Source organism: Paroedura picta, chromosome 11 (genome assembly GCF_049243985.1).
Source record: "Paroedura picta isolate Pp20150507F chromosome 11, Ppicta_v3.0, whole genome shotgun sequence".
Classification (NCBI taxonomy): domain Eukaryota; kingdom Metazoa; phylum Chordata; class Lepidosauria; order Squamata; family Gekkonidae; genus Paroedura; species Paroedura picta.
The window spans coordinates 30,388,930-30,408,093 of record NC_135379.1 but is presented as its reverse complement, the minus strand read 5'-3'; the positions used below and the strand labels follow the sequence as shown (position 1 = coordinate 30,408,093).

General features: G+C 43.4%; 2 protein-coding genes across 7 annotated transcripts in view; one reads left to right on the top strand and one right to left on the bottom strand.

The window, feature by feature from the left end:
* The window catches only part of TAX1BP1 (Tax1 binding protein 1), a 41,024-nt gene extending 30,594 nt beyond the window's left edge, over nucleotides 1-10,430 (bottom strand). For 3 of the 6 annotated variants that reach the window (XM_077303677.1, XM_077303681.1, XM_077303682.1), the window contains exons 1-3: nucleotides 10,275-10,430; nucleotides 4,020-4,203; nucleotides 617-719 (exon numbers count right to left, since the gene is read on the bottom strand). In XM_077303677.1, coding sequence (XP_077159792.1) covers nucleotides 617-719; nucleotides 4,020-4,196 — 280 coding nt within the window. In that variant the 5' untranslated portion in view covers nucleotides 4,197-4,203; nucleotides 10,275-10,430. Of the gene's footprint in view, nucleotides 1-616; nucleotides 720-4,019; nucleotides 4,204-8,512; nucleotides 8,558-9,878; nucleotides 9,901-10,085; nucleotides 10,192-10,274 lie in introns of those variants that run through there. The other 3 variants (XM_077303678.1, XM_077303679.1, XM_077303680.1) reach the window with 3 other exon arrangements.
* Nucleotides 10,008-19,164, top strand: part of HIBADH (3-hydroxyisobutyrate dehydrogenase) — a 113,511-nt gene continuing 104,354 nt past the window's right edge. The window contains exon 1 of the mRNA XM_077303684.1: nucleotides 10,008-10,026. The gene's annotated coding sequence lies outside the window, so the exon portion shown is untranslated. The remainder of the gene's footprint in view (nucleotides 10,027-19,164) is intronic.

Sequence of the window (19,164 nt, the reverse complement as noted above, 5' to 3'; positions counted from 1 at the left end):
AGTCCAGTCTAGAGGTGACCATTGCATGGATCACTGTGGCTAGGTGTTCTGGGGCCAAGTAGGGTGCTAGTAGTTTGGCTTGACGAAGGTGTTAAAATGCCTGTTGCGCTACCATCATGACCTGAGCCTCCTTAGAGAGGGAGGCATCAAGAATCACCCCCAGGTTGCTGCCAGAGTGGGCCACTGATAGCCATAGTCCATCCAGGTTTAGCCACTTTGAATATGTTTGGTAAAAAATCTTAATTTAGATATATTATTTTACTTAGGTACCTTGCATATTGTATATATCTCTTTTTTGATGTGTTAAATTTTTATGGAAACGTATTTTATTTTTACGGTTGTACACAATGAAGTTTACATACATACATGCTAAAGACATTGCAATAAATTTCATTTTTACTAGTTTTCTAGCTTCCAGGCTCAGCTCCTTCCTTTTCCACTCCAGTAACCTGCACGGCCACACCAAGCCACCTTTCTACTGCCACCCTTCCTTGCAAGCAGTCCAGCACAGCTTGAGCCTCTTCACACAGTATACATTTCAAAAGTGTATAACAAGCAAGTTTTTGAAGTATTAAAATAAGTAGCAAATAACAAACTAAATAAGCAATCTATTTACCTTGAAAAGACAGCACACAGTTAACTGTCGATCCTTCCACATAATTTTCAGGCATAGGGGACCAAACAAATGTATAATAATCCCGTGCAGTACTCCAGCCAACCTAATGTTAAAAATAGCGAACTTTAAATAAGGACTAAAAACAGCTTTTTGTAAACAGTAAACTATTCAATCATACCACAAAACCACAGGTTTAATGCCCAATTAGCTATCACTGAACATGTTTATGAAAATAAATGTAAGTATCTCAAACACATAGCTGTTCTCCAATTTATCGCTGGCAATGTACTAGCATCTACATTAGGCTAAACTATCTAGCCACAAGTAACATTGCACCAAAAGAAAAGCATGTATTTTTAAACTTAAAAGAATCTTAATAATATTATATTAAATTTAAAATTAAATTTCTGGGTTAAATACATTTTAAAAGCTTTCCCTACAGGTCTCTGATTGCAAAGGAACTATTGCAAGCATCTGCGCTGAGCTGGCTACCAGTTTGCTCTTCCTCACCCAAGGGAGCCGGCAGTGGGAGTCTGAAGAGTCTGGGCCGGGACAAACCTATGCTGCTCTGTTGCCCCCACCCCAACACCAGAAACAGGGCCAGGGCAGACCTATGCTTCTCCGTCACCCCCACCCCAACTTCAGCTTTGAATCCAGAGGCACTTTTCAGACCAATTAAGTTTTATTCAAGATACTAGGGGTAAAGCCCATTGTATCCAGGAATGCAACAGGTGCTAGAGCCTAGGGGTGGGAAGTAGAAGGACAGGGTAGGCTTACATGTGGGTGCATGTGGATGAGAGGGTTCTTTTGTGTGTGTGTGGGGGGGGTTGTGGTGACATGCATGCAAATGAGAGTGTGGAGGGGTAGACAGGGGTGTGAAGTAAGTGTGATGGTTTGTTGGCGTTGGTGATGACTCAACATTGGCAACTGTTGCATAATTGTTTTCTCCGTAGCTCACAGAAGGCTGGCATCCCCAATTACAGTACCAGTGTTCCCCCTTCAAAACATTTTCTCTAGGAGAACTGATTTTTTTCTCTAGGAGAACTGATCTCTTTAGTCGGGAGCTGGGGGCCCTCCCCTCTTCCTAGCATTCCCTCTGGCCCTCCCCTTCTGTTTGCTGTTTAGGCCAGGCTGTCGGACTTTTCTCAGCCTGCACGCATGCCTCAGAGTTAGCGGAAGGCACGTGTTGATGGCCTCCATGTTAGGCAGGCATGAGGGACAGCCTAGCGGCTGATATGCCCCAGGGTACATAAGAGGGAGAAGATGGCGGTTGGTGTGGTGGTGGGGCAAGTGCTGCCCCTCAGAGAAGATACAGGCTGGCTTCCCTAACCTCTGTAGGCAGGAGCCATTGCCTCAGGAGAGTGAAGCCGAACAGCCCCTATGCACCCATGTCAGCTTACTCGCCTCAGGAGAGGCGTCTGAGGGGCCAGACATTGTGAAGAAGCAGGAAAATTGTGGGAAGACGGAGGCGGAAGTTATAATTTGATTGGGCAGCCAGTGGGTGGATGGCCAATTAGAGGCATACAGGCACCAATAATGGACCTGACTGGCCCATAACCCTTAACACCAAACTCATCCCATAACCCCTTACTCCTTTTATTTAGACAATCATGATCAGATACAGTCAGATAAAGTGAAACAAGACTTCAACCATTATACATTACATATTGTGGGACAAGTATTAACATCAATTGAATAAAAAACCCCAATGGGCTCTAGGAGACTGTTGCTGGCAAGGGCTGGCCAGAGCTCATTGCCCAGGTGGGATATACCTGCACTACTCTGCCCCACCTCAGCCTTTGTCTCCACCATAACTGTTCTTCCCCAGACTATAAAGATGAGCTCCCCAGATGAAACATGTTCTCGCCTCAGTCATTTGCTGTTAGAAGTCTTCCCTCAAAGCAGGCCTAAAGGGGAGGGAAATGCAGAATCCAGAGCAAAAGCCACAACTGACCCTGAGTGGGGGAGTTTCCATCAACAGGAAAAGGGCAGATCCCGGCATCTGCCAGGCAGATCTCCCAGACTGCAGTGCACTCCCAGGAGAAGGGGGGTGCCATGGCAGGGAACATCCAAGTGGAACCATCTTGGGAGTGTGGTGGCCCCCCTGGCGGGGGCGGTGAAAGCAACTTGCTGTGGCTTGTACCCAGACCTCCAGGATGCCCATGGCTCTATCAGCTGTCAGGGACCACAAGGGGGACTGTGAGGCCAATGCTCTGTGTTCACCTGCGGGGCTAACTGGCCCCGCCTGACTCCCACAGCGTTCATCAGGGCTGGCCTCCAAGGCTTGGTGAGCATATGTAGCAATTGTGCGTTCCAGAGCTCCGGAACACTTTGTGCTTTGGTCGGGACTGCAGGCGAGCAACTGCTGCTGATTCCTCTTCTTGTCTGGCTATGTGGGTGCCACATCGTGGGAGCCGTCGGCCTTGGTGGGCTCATTCTTCCAGGCGATCTTCTTCTCTTTGGGGCCTGGCTTCTTGGCGGCAAGGGAGGGCGGTGGGTCCACCACGATGCTGCCCAGCCATCTAGCGATTCTGTCGGAGGAACAGTGGTTTGGAGCCCCGGACCGCCCCTCCAGAGTCATGGCAGTCTCCTCAGTGCCAAGTGCTGCCTGGTGGTCTAGAGCCAGGGGACCAGCCACAGCTCCACCGGATTTGGGGTTTGTTGAAGCCATGAGGTCCTTGAAGACTTTCAGCTGGTAGGCAGGAAAGAACAAGGTAGCTTTCTAGATTCTGTCTCCGTAGTTTCCAGTGAGACTTGAAGTCACTTGAAATAATTATTACTTAGTCCAGGAGCAGGGTTTCAGATCTCCTTTCTGAGCAGTAGGGCAATCCAGACTGGAGAGTCAGGCTCCTGGTCATCAGATGGGCTACTGCAAATAATCTGCATTACATTTGCCCTAACTGAGCAAGCAGAGGCGTGACCTAACCACTCTGAATGACATCGGCCCCACTGAAGGAGAATAGGAAAGCATTAACCTCCATACAATTCTTGCAGGCCTTCTGGGGAATCTGGTTGGCCCCAAGGGGAACAGGACGTTAGACTAGATGGACCTTCTAACATTTTTGGGAGAACAGGCAGATGAGTTTTGTTTCACATGCAAGAGTTGAAAAGTAATATCCTCACAGATTAGCTAAAGACCCAAAGAGCCTGGACATTGGTGGGGGGGGGGGGGGAGTGCTGTTGCAAACTGCTTTAGAATGTGACTTCTCTTTAGTCTATAATTTACTACCTCAAAAAGACAGAAATTTGAGTACAATAATTAAAATGGCCATATAACTATCTTTGCACCTAAAGCAGAAATGTATTAATACCATCTCACAGGGGAGCATCTTGTACTCTTAATTTAAAACCACTAGCAGAAAAAAATAGGACTTATGTTAGAACACGTTATAAGGTTGCTTACCTTGAAAATACCAACCCAATCTTTTTGATGAGGGCGTATATATGGAGTCAGAGTGTAATGGCATTCAAGGTGCACATTAGGAAGGTAACTTTTTTCTACATTTTGAAAAATTACATGTGCAAAATTCGAAGTCTGCAGGGCACTGCTTGATGACGGAACTTCTTGAAAGGATGACATTGTTTATCTGAAAGATAATATTAAATTTCTGTTAGCATGAATGTTAAAGGCTAGAAAAGGGAGACAGTGAAGTTCTTTTCATTTCAGATTGAATTCTTCATCTAAACTCAATTAGTAGTATCCTACCACAGCAATTAGAGGGGAGGAGTAACCCCACCTTATCACCCCAGTTCTGTCCACCCGGCCTCAACCAAACGCCTTGTGGAAGAGTTCCATTTTGCAGGCCCTACAAAACCCAGAGAGTTCCGACAGGGCCCACAACTCTTCCGGGAACTCATTCCACCAGGCAGAGGCCAGGACCAAAATGGTACTTCCAGGGGGCCTGGGACCATCAGCAAATTCATACCCACCGAGCGAAGCACCCAGTGGGGGGCATAAAGAAACAAGTGGTCCCGCAGGTAGGTAGGAGCCAAGCCGTGTATTGCCTTAAAGGTCAGAACCAATACCTTGAACTTGATCTGGAAGCAGACTGTCAACCGATGCAGCTGTCTCAGCAATGGCTGGATATGGGCCCTCCAAGATGATCCAGTGAGGACCCGAGCAGCAACATTCTGCACCAGCTGTAGTTTCCGGATCAAGGACAAGGGTAGGCCCACGCAGAGCAAGTTACCGAAATCTAATCTGGAGGTTACCATTGCATGGATCACAGTGGCCAGGCGTTAGTAGCCGTACTTGGTGTAGGTAGAAAAATGCTGTCTGGGTGGCTACCTTGATGATCTGAGCTCCCATCAATAAGGAAGCATCAAAAATCACCCCCAAATTCCTGGCTGTAAGTGCCGATGTCAACTGTAATTATGTATGAACATGAGAAGATACGACTGGCAAAAGCCACAGGCAGCTTGGCTACAGGAGAGAAATTCCTTGGAAAGAGACCAGTAGGACTTCAAATGGAACAGAATGTTTCTGCTTCAGAGGTAAGCTTTTGGGAGAGCTGGGCATTAACTGCGTTCCCCCCCTCCAAATGCCTAAGAGTCAGCTCAATCCTTGGAGAGAAAATGATTTCTTACTTCAGCATTTATAAGCACATATATTATGTTTTCTGCTGATGCTGATCTAGGCTGCCGTGCTTTCTTAGTATTTTTTATTTGTTTGTTTATTTTCTCAGATTTTTATACCGCCCTCCCATACGGCCCAGGATGGTTTAATTTCATTTTCCCACCCACCCCCACCCAGTAACAATAAGAAAAATATGTTTCATATGTTAAAATCTTATGGATGTATATAACTTGTCATATATGGTGCATAATGGTACATCAAAACATTTTTAAATATGTCACTGGATGACTAACCATAGAAATCAAAACCAGAAAGAAACCTTTACAGCTTCTAGTCAAGCCTTTCTCAGCTTCTTTATCATTGAGAAACTCCAAAAGTGGTGCAATTATGCAGAATATGGTTGGGAAGCGTAGCTGTATACATGCCCAGTTATGGCCCTCCCCTTTCCACCCCCTCAGGCCCATCATTGCCCATTTTGGGAGGGTAGGTTAACATGACCATGTATCACTATAAATTCTAAAAATATATTAAAAATTAATTAACTCTCACTCATTCAGGAAACCCTTCTAGAGTAATCTAGAAACCCCAGGGTTTCACAAAACGCTGTTTGAGAAAGCATGCTCTAGTCATACCAATTTACATTCCTTTATCCTATACCATTCCAGATTGGCCGGGGGAGGGAGGTCATCGCTGAGATTTTTAGAGAATAGGGGTATGGGTACACTTACTAATATGATACAACATACAAGTAATGACCAAATCAATTGTATGCACAAAGCACTTATATAGATAGATAATAATTCAACAAAGGAATACAAACACCCATATACAGTGAAACAAAACAACGTGCCATACAAACAGCATTCATCAGTGGCCTACAAAACAATATTATTGAAGCCTAGTAATTTGTTATAGGAGTTCATAACATATTCCAAGTATAGGTATATAATGATTGCCATTTATTTACTGGTTTTAAAGTCCTTTTCATTTTTGCAGATTTTTAATTGAGTCATTGAACTGGTCTCTGTAGTTTATTATAATTGTTTACTGTGTTAAGTGGGATGTGACCAAACTAATTATGCTTACTGTGTAAGCTGATGATAAAGGCTGTTTGGTGAAATAAGTATGGCACTTTGCTTTGTCACATTGCTTGTTGATGTCTGCATTCTGTCTGAGAATTGTTATTAAATTATCTGTGTACAAAAACAAAATAAGTCATTCTTTGTATATTGTATCAAATATCGTTACTTTGTTTTGTCAAATTTCAGTTCATCCTATCTTTTTTGGTTGGGTATTTTCCCCTTTTGTTATGATACAGACTTCCTCAGCCTCATTTTCTTTAACACTTTCCAATCCACAGAATACAGGAACACAAAGTCAGACTACGAAGATTATATTTCCTTTCTTTATTTTTGTGGTCTATAAAGTGATTCATAAATGTCACTGATCTTGTACCCCTGTGCTTTTTGTTCCTTCTAATTGCTGTGTATCTCAGAATTGTGGAATTCTCTGCAAATATTACATTTTTATATTTAATATTTTATATATCACCCTTCCCTGGGGGCTCAACGCCATTTACATATAAGTTAAAACATACAATAATATGAATTTTCAACATATTTTGCCCAAGGGCAACTGTTCATAATGACAACATAACTATTTCTTCCAAGCATCTTTCTTTACTATATATTAGTGGTAAAATTTCTCACTTTCAGTAAAACAGACACTGCAATCTATGCTAGCCAGCGCAAGTATATATGGAATATATAATTGCATTCCTTACTTAGCCTGGAATAGCCAAGATGCATATACATGACTGACCAAGCCTACTTTTCAATATTCGTCTGTATCCCAGAACTATCAGACTTTTGTCTTCCCTGAAAATGACAATGTCGTTTAGGTTGAAATGCGGCTGTCATTACTGTCAGCATCATGAGCCATATGGAAGGGCGGTATAGAAATCAAATTAATAATAATAATAATAATAACAACAACAACAACAATAATTTCTCACATGGTCTTGATACAGAACTGGAACATGCACAGTGTTTGTTTTGTAGACATTTGAATTTTCTGTCAATGGATTTCATGTATTACATTAATCATTATACATTATATTTATATTTCTTACATTATTATATTTATATTTTCCCTACAGTTTCAAATTAATATTACATTAACACTTAATTACAAAACATCAGCTATTCATATATATATTGATACACTGTAAGTACCTACATACTTCTTCATTCAGAGCACTCAATATAATCACTTAACTAAATCTAATCTAACTAAATATAATCAATTCTACACTGGACTTCCGTAACTTACACTACACTAACCTACTCTTGTCCTTGACCAAGAAACTCCAGCTGGTGCAGTTGCTAGGGTCCTCATGGTTCATCTTGGAGGATACATATCCAGCCAGTGCTGAGGCAGCTGCACTGGTTACCAGTCCTGGCCCAGATCAAGTTCAAGGTTTTGAGCTTTAAGGCCATTCGTGGCTTGTGCCCGGTTTATCTGAGGGACCACTTGTCTGCTCATGCCCCGCACAGGGCTCTTCGCTCTGCAGGTACTAATCTATTAGTGGTCCCTGGCCCCAAAGAGATACCCCTGGCCTCGACTCAGGCCTTTTCAGTTCTGACCCTGACCTGGAAGAATGAGCTCCGCCTTTCCCTTCCTCACCTCTGCGAGGTTGGATGGGACTAAAAATGCTCTAACAAAAATGCTCTTTGAGAGCAGCCCTCTAAGGGAACTGTCTAGGCTAAGGTCACCCAGCTGGCTGTATGTGAATGGATGGAGAATCAAACCCAATTCTTCAGATTAGATTTTCCACCACTCTTAACCACAATACTACACTGGTCTCTATACAAAACAATCAGACACAAAGTGTCACATCCAAGTGGCAACATTAAGAAACTGGTGGGTTTCAAGAAACACTGCAACTGAAAATCACTGCCTGTGGAAAACACTACCCTTACACAAGACTTCAGCAAATCTATTTAGGGAATTCAACAGAAATTAGTATTTTCTTTCTCACTTCAGATGTTAAAATTAGCAAATATAGGCATACTGGGTTACTCGTTATAAATGTAGTTATTAATTTATACTATGCTTATTCTAATATCATTTGAGTTTGACATAGAGGCTGAATCTCTTGCATTTCAAATTACACTTTTTCCATATCAGAATAAACAAGAAAACCAGAAAATCCCTTGCCCTTTGAAACTCCTGATGTGGTTATAATCCATGAATCTAAAAAAAAAAAACCCACAACAACGGATAAGCCAGTGCTGTGAGCAGGAATTTTAACTACCTACCATCCAAATTATGCAACAGCAGCCCTACTGGATCAGATGGAAGTCCTAAATGTAAATGTAAGGATGGTCATCAAAATGTTAAATGAAAGACAGCCTGATACAAGATTAATGGGAAATGCAGGCAGACAGAAGAGATTCTCGGACATACAACATATATGTGCACAAGATTACACTGCATGACATTATGATTAAAGCACTTGATATTATTTATTTATTCAATTTATATACAACATTCCAGCAAGCTGGTTCAAAATTCTATTAGCTTGACAGTTCCTTTAATTCACAAATAAGAACTGCAGCATAGATTTATCTACTTCCTACAAAAGATACTGTGACCTTTCATAGCATTTAAATCAATAATTTTTAACACACAACCTATACAGGACAAGGTCCCTCACAAGCATGTCAGCAAAAAAAAAAAAAACTGCTAGTGTTGTGTTTGATAAGCACAAAAATATTTTGCAAAGTCTGCAAGCAGCTAGATCTGCTACAGCTGGCTGAAGTGAAAGCAGCTCAGAACAGAGAAGGCCTCTTGTTTATCCAGCTCAGGATGAGCAGAATTGAAGGGAGTGGCTGACCTGTAGTCTAGAGCAGTGGTCCCCAACCTTTTTATCACCGGGGACCACTCACCAGGAACCACTCAACGTCTTTTACTGAGGCCCGGTGGGGGGGGGGTGTTTACTCCTCTACTCTCAACCACTGCCCTAGCACTCTCTGATCGCTACTGTAATGTTTAAACATCCGTTCAAAATAAGATACAGACACTCCACAACAATGAAGTGTGTTGTAAAGGGTCGGGGGGGGGGGATGAAGTAAAGGGCCGGGGAGGGGGAGAGAAGGCGTCCTTCAGGTCCCACAGGTTGGGGATCGCTAGTCTAGAGAACAATGTTACCAAGGAGGTGTACATTTTTTCCCGTTTTCCTGTTCCACTCTTCAACGTTTACTTCCTGTTTAAACAATGGGGAAACCCTCTACCAAATGACCAGCTTCAGACGACCATCAATCAGCTTAGAAAGGAATAAGGACAGCTAGACTCCAAAACCTACAAGATCTCCAGAGGATAAGCTCCCGAGAGTCTTGGTCCCTTGGCCAGAGACTCTGGAAAGTTTATACCCTGGAAAGCTTGCTGCTCTTTTAAGGTGCTACTAGACTCGAATCCAGTCCTCCTTCTGCAGACCCAACAGGGCCCCCCCCACCTGAAACCACCTGACTAAGATGGCGCTGCTAGCCCCCTTGAAACATTTCCAGAGGCAGCGAAAACTTTCAACACGCCTCACTAAGGGGGGGGGGGGGATGTTCTACGTGCCCCGAAAGACTTTGCCCTGCCCGCTCCAGCAGCACACCCGGCGTCCTCTCCTCTCCTCACCCTGGCGGCCCCTCCTTCGGCCTAGCCTTGTTCGCCAGTCCAGCGGTCCTGCTTCTGACCCCCTGGCGGGCTGCGTAACGGCGCCAGAGAGCAAACCCGAAGGGACCTCCAAGCCTTTGATGACGCTCCTCTCGCGCCCCCCGCCAAGGTAAGCGTAGCCACCTAAGACGCCCCCTCCCCAGGCCCCGCCCCCCCCTCCTGGGTCACCTCCATGCGGGCTCCTTCGCCGCCTCTCCTTGAACTCAACGGTGGTAGAGGAGGATTAGTCCAGCCCACCGGTGGCGGCGGGGGGGGAGTGTCGCGAAAACAGCCAGGACCAATGCTAGGAAAGGAGGGGGGGGGTCGCTTGACGTTTACGGCAGCCTCTTGGGACCGTGAAGCGAGCAGGCCTCTTACCTGGGACGCTCAGGAGTCGTCGACGGCATCAATCCGCAGTCGCCATCAACACCCAAGGCCCGCCCCCTCTCCGTCAGTTCCGGCCCCGAGAGAGAGCGAGGCTTTTGCCTCACACGAGACGGCCGAGGAGTGCGTGTGTCTGACGTGGCGTCCTCGGGGCGGTGACGTTCCGATCCCTTTTTTCTCGTCTACTCTTCCGCGGCCGCCTGGCTGTTCTAATTAAAGGGAGACCGGCTGATTTACAGGCAGACCTTCGACGCTGAAGCTGGGGAAAGCCTATGGTGGCTGGGATGTAAAATTAGGTTGCCTCGGGCGGGTTCAGTCTTGCCAATGAAAGCTCCGTGGGAGATCTTGGCTTAGTGACCGTGCTCCTGCCTACCTCACAGGGTTGCTGGTAGGATACAGTGGAGGAAGAGAGAATTATGTTATAAGGGTCTCTGGGCACCCGTTAGAACCCAAATAAATCTATCTAAAGAAATTGTTGGTTTCAGCCTAAGGTACTATATCAGATATTTCTACTAAAATTTTAAAAATGGAGGGAGGGGATTGTATGTGCTTCCAGGGTACTGGAGGAAGGGTGGGATAAAAATCATAATTAAGTCATAGCTTTGGGTTACAAGACTTCCTCCAAGTTTCTTTTCCCAGTTCAATGTCTCATACCGAATATGCAATTTAAAAAATACATACAACTTCTGAGAAGTGGCTTGACGGGCCTTTACCCTTCAGTAAATGTACCAGGAAATTGACTTAATCTGGAATTTTGACTGCTTCATTACCGGTTGCAAGTGTACTGTGTCACTTTTGAAATGATGACATGTGTTTTGGTTCACTGAGTACACACACACAGTCGCAGCTAACAATTTCCTCTGTTGTACCATGTGAATAGCCAGTGGATTTTTTACATATATAATCATTTCAAACTTAGGGTGAGTTTGCAAATTTGTCACCACAACCGTGCACATTGATACTATTATGTATCAACTGCATTAGCATGTGAGTGCCAATATGGGTGAGATTCAGGTTCGGATCCTTTTGTGACTATAAATCTTGCTGGAAGAATGCCTGCAAGACACTTATTATAGCATAAATTTATATTTATTTATATATGATGATGGGGATGCACATCTTTTTGATTGCATGTATAGGAAATTGTAACTAGCCCTGGTTTCTTATAGAACTGATAGGTAAAAGGCATAGTTCCCTTCACACAATATAAGGTATTTTCATCCTTGGTATGTAAGGTATTTTCCATGTGAGGACAACCTGTTGCTGTTCTGGCTGCCATTAAAGCACAGAGACCACAGGGTTTCCATATGGCAGATTTCCTCACAGATTCAGGGATTTTTCAGGTGTTTTTTAAAAAAAACAGCAGTTAAATAGGGATGCCAGTCCCCACTGTCAAAGCCTTTGGGTTTTGCCATGTTTAATGTGATTTCATTTATTTCATTCCTCGCCTATACGATGGTTACCATGTGGTTATGTTCCTTGTTTTGCTCCAACCTCTTTTGACTAAAGTAAATTGGCAGTCCTTCAGTCCTGGGATCCTCACAGGTAGCTCACCTCCCCTAGTCAGTTACCTAGCCCCTTTGCTGGGCCCCCTACATTCCACACCTTTGTCATTCACGTCCCCTCGAGCCAGCCTGGCACCTGGGCCATCCCCACCACCTTTGGCTAAGTGATTGGCCCCCAAAGCAATGTGTTTCCTTTGGAGGGAGGGATGAGGGTTGACAATCAGAAAGCAATATGGTACCTAGACTGAGGGCCCCTTCTCGGTTCAAGCAAAGCGTGTGTTTGTTGCCGCTTCAATAAAGAACCTGATTTCTACAATCATGTAGATGTTAATGTCTACTGGGTGAGGAGGGGGGGCAGTCCTCATACCCAGATGGTACTTGTGGATCCCCTGGTTTTACAGCTCATATTCAGGCAACAGAGATCTGTCCCCCTGGAGAAAATGCCTGCTTTGGAGGGAGAAGCCTTATACTTCACTGAGGTCCCTCACCACTCCAAATGCTGCCCACTCCCATCTGTCCCCACAAAGTCTCCAAATATTTCCTAACCCAGAGCTAGCAACTCTACAATTAAATCTGTACACCACTTGAGGAGCAGTATAAATAATTGGTTAAGGGGGGCAAGGTGTCCGGGATACAGAACCCCAAGGGGCAAATCAGAAGGCTAAGCGCCTTTTGATTGGCCCATTACCCCACTGCCTGGAGGTCACCGTGGCCCCGGGGAGTCAGAAGGTAGGCAGCTGCACAGGGGGAGGCTTCCATGAGGGCCTGCTCTGAGGCTCGCAGAGAAGCCGGGGAATCGCCAGAGAGGGGGCCAGCCGGGGGAGGCTACCCTGCGGCCCTCGGAGCAGGCCCAAAGCATCCCTGATGTGCTGCGCCTGCTCCAAGACCTGCAGGCAAGCAGCGGGGTAGGAGGGGAGGGGGCGGGCGGTGGAGCCTTCCCTGCGGCCCTTGGAGCAGGCTCGCAGCATCCACAATGTGCCCCAGCCCCTTCAAAGCCTGTCCTTATAGACAGGATTTGAAGACTAGTATTGTAATAATCACTGAATTCCCAGTTTCCATTTGTTTTCAAGAGTAAATCTGTGGACCCTTCTGTTGCAAAGCTATGTCTTTTTTTCTTACATCTCCACAGAGGGACTTAGAGCAAGCAGAAGAACTGGCTGCAGCAGTACTGCTATAGGGTTCATCCTTTCTACTTTACCAATTTTTCAGGGAAGTCCAAGGCTTCTATGAAATATGAAAAGTACATATTGCAGTCATCAACAAATGAGCATTTTCTCACACTGTATTATATACATTGTAAATAACTTCTTAATATAAACTATATGCCAGAAAAATAATGATTGCAGCACTAGTCCTGCATTATAAATTATATTTCTGCTGTACATCATTTGATGATGTTTTATTCCTGAGTACTAAAACTAATCATGGTGCTTAGATATCTCTAAGCCATCCTTTTGGACTATATTAAAAATAATTTATAATTTATTGCTAGAATGCAATTCTCTGTCAAAAGTCCTATGTGTATTCTGGATTTATTTGCCAAACTTTAATTGGAATTGATGAACTAAAACTATTCATAGGTTGCCAGGTTATTTAAATCAGTAAGAGTAAGACTGAGGAAACAGGTTACTTTCCCCATAAGACTATAGGTGAGACCAGACATGTTAATTGTGTGTGTGAATGTGTGCATATGTGTATGCGAGGGTGAGTGAAGAGGGGAAAAAAGACCCCTCTTCAAAGGTGTGAAACTTGGCAGCCTACACTGTACAATGGGCATAAGAAACCACATTTTCTGTCAGTGACTGCATCTTGATTGCTGTTACTTCACAGTTGGATGACTGTATTGTTAAAGCAATGGAATGTTTTTTAATAAATACAAATAGTGAGTTAAGTGCTTGAACACACTGTGAGTTTGCCTCTCTGGTGTGTAATTAATATGTGTACCTCCGAGTGCCATGTCTGAGTGAGTGTTTCATTTCTTATTTATAGCACACAGATTATTTTTACTTCTGGCACACCTTCTCACAGACACAGCAATCTATATCTGCAAGGATCCCATGAGCCCTTCACCTAAGAGATAAATGGCAAGTCACAGGTTTAGCCAATTGCCATGCGTAGGTAAGCACTGTCAGTTTTCACAATTTAAACCAGCCAAGTGAGATAAAATACAGTCTTCAGTGAAAGCAATCCTCAAGGGTCTGTGTAACTGAGCACTACCCTTTACTTATCTTCACACTCAGAGGTCCTGCCTTGCAAAACAGACTCTCCAGGGATCTGCCCCTCCCTCTTTTTAAGATCCAGCCTTTCCATGCCTGAAAGACTTGTGGATGTCATATTTACTGGCAGCTATTCTGTAAGAGCCCTGATCTGAATGGCTAATCTGATCTCATGAGATCTTGGAAGGCAAGTAGAATTGGCCTGGTTAGTATTGCTAATGCAAATCCCTGTTTCCATTTGACACAGCCACTGGTCACTCCCTTTCCCGGGCCTGCCACAGATCAGGCCTTCAGTTGGACTGGGCTAAGGGACCACGGAAGAATCTGCATTCCATTAGCCACTGTGGGGGCCAACAGAGCCCCACGGTGGCCCAGAAGGGGCAAAGAATGCCCCGGTTGGCTTCACAGCATTTTGCTATGCTTCAGGGCAGACCATTTTTATTTTGCAGGACAGCCCTCCTGCAAAATAAAAACACCCTTGCGGCCCACCCCCTTGCGTGACAGAACTAATCCACCACCGTTTTGTTTCCCCGGGAGACACATTTCAGCAAGACACCAGTTGTCCACCATATGGACAGAGACCGCTGCAGAATATGCAGCTCCGCAGCAATGCCCCATCGGCGGCCCAGCACAGCGTAATCTGCCTGAGTTTCTCAGTTTTGTGATTCCTGATGTCAGTTTTGTGTCTATTTATCCCCTGGTGTAAGGTTTGACTTGCTTGCCCCATGTAAAGAACTGAAGGGCATTATTGGCATTTAATAGCCTATAAAATGTAATAAGCTGAATAAAATTCAGAATATTCAGGAGCTTTCTTAAAATCACTTTTGTCACAAAAGTACTCAGTGGTTTTATTCACAAGCATTCTTGTTACAATATTTGTGCGCTGGCAGCAAATTCTGGTTTTCCTTGTGCAGTATTTAAGGACAGACAAATATGGCATCAGTTAAGTCAGTATCGAATTATGCAAAAGGGTTATCTCAGGGTTTGATCAAATTTTCATTTGTTAAATTGGTAACCTTAAGTTTCCTGCAGCAAGGTCAGGGGAGTCACTGAGTCGGCCCATTTTCTTCACACAGCAAGTAAGAATAAGCAACAGTGATTTACCAAGGGCCATTTCCCACGGCTTAAAAATAGCACAATGGTTGCTAATTGAAAACGCTACTAATTTGGCATTACCCACGACGTCGTAGACAATCTGCAACACTCCTGAAACCGATCAGCAATAAGCGCTTCGTTTTAGCGCTTTCAGGGGAATCCAGAAAAGTGGATTCACCCTCCGGATAGCGATACACTCCTGCAACCAATCTGCAACACTAGCGCTAAAGACCTGTGCGTTACCATTGTTGCTGGTTCTTCAAAGCCCCTCCCCCTGGCTCTCTTCTCCAAACTTCCGGCGAAGCGATCGCCATTTTTTTTTCTCGGAGCGAGCGGGGATAAACGCACCGGCGAGCCTCTTTCTGTTTAGAGGCTTCCCTGGCTTCATTCCTTCACCTTTAGTCACTAAGCACAAACCACTTAAAAGCCCGTTTGCTGGAATAAAGTCCCTTTATTTTTTACACATAAATTCAGCCGAAAATCGAGCCCGTGAGAAGGGGGGGGGGAATTTTTTTTTATCACTCGAGCCAGCGTGCAAACGATCATACAATCAAACGACAGCTCACATTAGGCAGCTGGATGGGTCTCTCCGTAGCAAAGAATCTACACAGATTCGTTGCTATGGGTCTGTTTTTTTTTTTAAAAACCTTTCTTAAAGGGAAAGGGGCTGTTTGGGAGCATGCTAACGGCTGCCCATTGGCTGCTTGACGGCCAGGGGCGGGACGAGCTTGGCAATAGCGCTTCCTTTCTAGCGATTTCTGCCGAGACCGGAAGCCTGTGGGAAACGCTAAAAAACGCAACTGATTCCACTACAAAGCCAGGTGTGCAAAACGACGAATTCCACTATTTTAAATGGCGATTTTTCATTCCGCAAACAATTTGCAACAAAGATCCCCGTGCGAAAAGGCCCCAAATATTACTCAGGGAACTCTGCAGTGCCATCTTAAGCACAGTTATACCCTTCTAAGTCAATGGTCTCAGAAGGATAAAACTCTGCTTAGAATAGCATGATTACAACTGAGCAAGGCTTTTATCTGGGCCTTCACAGTGTTCTAACCTAATTTTCAGGCCTGAATTCCCCCCCCCCCAAAAAAAACAAATATGCATCAATTCCCCTTTGCATTTCGAGTTTTCTTCCAAATGCATCTGCCTGTTCTCTTTGCCCCCACTTTTACAATGAAAAAGCATTATATTATATGTCTCCCCAAATGGATTTTGGCTACAACAATGAGTCAACTTCAAAGTCAGATTCACATAGCAGTAAAAAGCAGATATTTTTTGTTTTAAGTTCTTTTCCAGTATAAATGAGATCAAATTATTATTGGCTAGACATTCAAAATGTTGAAACAACATAGGATTTTTGTGCCCTAAGATGTGGCATAGCTTAGATAGGTTTAAAAAAAATAGATTTTGGGGAATATTAGCTCAGTGGAGCTTCTATGTTCAGAGGCAGTGTACCTCTAAGTACTATGTGATGGGGACCAACAACTCAGAGGTGGCACAAATGTCTTGAAGTACAATGGCTTCCATAACAAACAAAAATGTGGATATTTGGTTCAGCTTACGTAAAGGTTGGCATAGTTAAGATTTCCAAAGAGGACAGAGCACCAGGCTGCTTAAAAGACTAAGGCAATCTTATTTATATAAACAACTTTGTATAAAAAGAGAGGAGGGTGAGATACTTAACTAATTGTTCTGCTATTCTCCATTCAGTCTGTTCACCTATGGAGGCAAGCAGGGAGGAAGTGAGCCAATCAGGACACTGGAAGAGACTATTTGAAGAATACCAGGAAGTTCCTAATCTAACTAAGCTAATTAAATATCTCCTGCAGGATATTCTTATGCTGTTGAATCCTGAATCTGGCATATTCCAACACACAGTATCCACAAACAATGGCTTTATTTATTTTGGATAAAGGTAAAGGTATCCCCTGTGCAAGCACTGGGTCATGTCTGACCCTTGGGGTGACGCCCTCTGGCGTTTTCATGGCAGACTCAATACGGGGTGGTTTGCCAGTGCCTTCCCCAGTCATTACCGTTTACCCCCCCCCCCCCGCAACCTGGGTACTCATTTTACCGACCTCGGAAGGATGGAAGGCTGAGTCAACCTTATTTTGGGTAGCAAGCCCTTATGTTTATAAGCCTACAAATGCAATGGGAAACACAAGTGAAGAAAGTGAGAATTTCTGTTGAGTAAAAAACACGAGCTGAGGATGTGTGAAAACACACATCCATTGTGTTTGAATATCTGACGTAGACTAATAACTGAATCAATCAGAATCACATTTTTAAAATATTTAATTCAATAAGACAGGATTACATATTTATGAGAAGTATCCCTCCTGTAGCTTAAAAGTTAGTGGATTATTTCAGTTCAATATGAAGATTAACATTCCTCGTTACTGCAGATTGATCATTTTATTTAAAATGATTACAAATGGCATTAAGGGAAAGCGGTAGAGGATATTTGGCACATGTTATATTTAAACATGTTTTGCAAACCCAAACCATAAAGTCAAGATTATTACCCTGAAGACACAATGCCCCATTGACAGAAGAGTAGCTTTCAAACCAATTAAAGGTTGGCAGCAGTCCTGCTACTGGCAAAGTAATGCTTGTTAACTTAACAGTTCACTCTTGTGGTGCATTTGCATTGTAATAATGCATTTTAAGAAAGTGCTTATGAGTATTTTGAAGTCTTCTTTTATAGACGTTCTTAGTCTTTGCTTTCAAACTGAAAGGCATTTTAAATCTCATAGGTACCCATATATTTAATACAGAGGTTACGAAATAAGTTATAATATATAGAATTCCAGAACAAGCAGTTAATGCACCTGTTTTCATTTTAAATATCCAAGCTTTTCTGAAAACACACAGAAATCTGTTAATTGGACTGTGTTATTCGTGATAACCTTGTGCTGCTGCTTAGTTAACTCTTTTGAAGCATTTTATGTACAGGCAATTAAACCAAGCCCGGTTTAAGGATTCAAGGGATAGTTGGAACTTTGAAAGCAACTGACAGCTTCACTTTAATGAAAACATTTCTCAAACCTTGGTGGGACATGCAAATGTAATGCCCCAATATCTAAGGGGACCGTCAAACTTATGTGGCTTGTGGTCTGTAGGCATGCTCAATGAGGCATATATCTCAATGAGGCATATGGACTTTTTAAAATTTTTGCAGTCTGCAAGTTGTATAAGTATGAAGACCCCCAAAACATACAGCACTGTGGGAGCCCTAGACCATAGCACGTGCTATATGTGCTACAAGGATAAATCACTTCTGAGTTAAACATATTGGTAAGCTTTCATGACTGCTTACTTATTAACAGAATGCCACCAAGAGGTTCATAAAGCAATTAATAATTCAAATATAGCATATCAACCTCTATGTTAGTTCATCACAAGCCATTGTATTTAATGTCAATGCAACAAGTGATTACTATGGAAATATAAAATAACATTTGCCCAATAAGATATGTATTTGTAACTATTGTTTTCAGACAATCACAATCAGAATGGTATGGGTCACAAAACCCTAGCATTTCAGTACAAAATGTTTAGAACATGCTTAGAATCTCTGACTAAATGTGCAGTTCCAATCTTAGCTGTATTTATTGCCTGGCTCCTTATTCAACATTTCTATTAGCCTGACCTATATGTGAATTTAAGGAAAGTTGTTTAACATTTAACTGAAGGAGTGTACAGCTGTACATACTAGTCTCTCAGATCCTGTTTGCACCCAGGGTTGAACTTCCTAACTCAACTCTTGTACTTGTATGCTGATTCACAGCCATTCATAAGACTCTGATAACTGCCTCAATCCCATCTCAGCTATAATGCCCAATTAATTCAGAATCTGAACTCTAGCTAAACCCTAAACCTTCCTGGCAATTCATGCACACATACATTTTCTCTCTCTCTCTCTCCCCCCCCCCCTCCCGATATGTATGGCTGAGGAAATTTTGTTTCATTATAAATAAAGGGATGTGTTTGCACACAAAAGCTTATATATCTTGACTACAACTTGGTTGGTCTTAACGTTGGCACTGGGCTCAAACTTTGTTC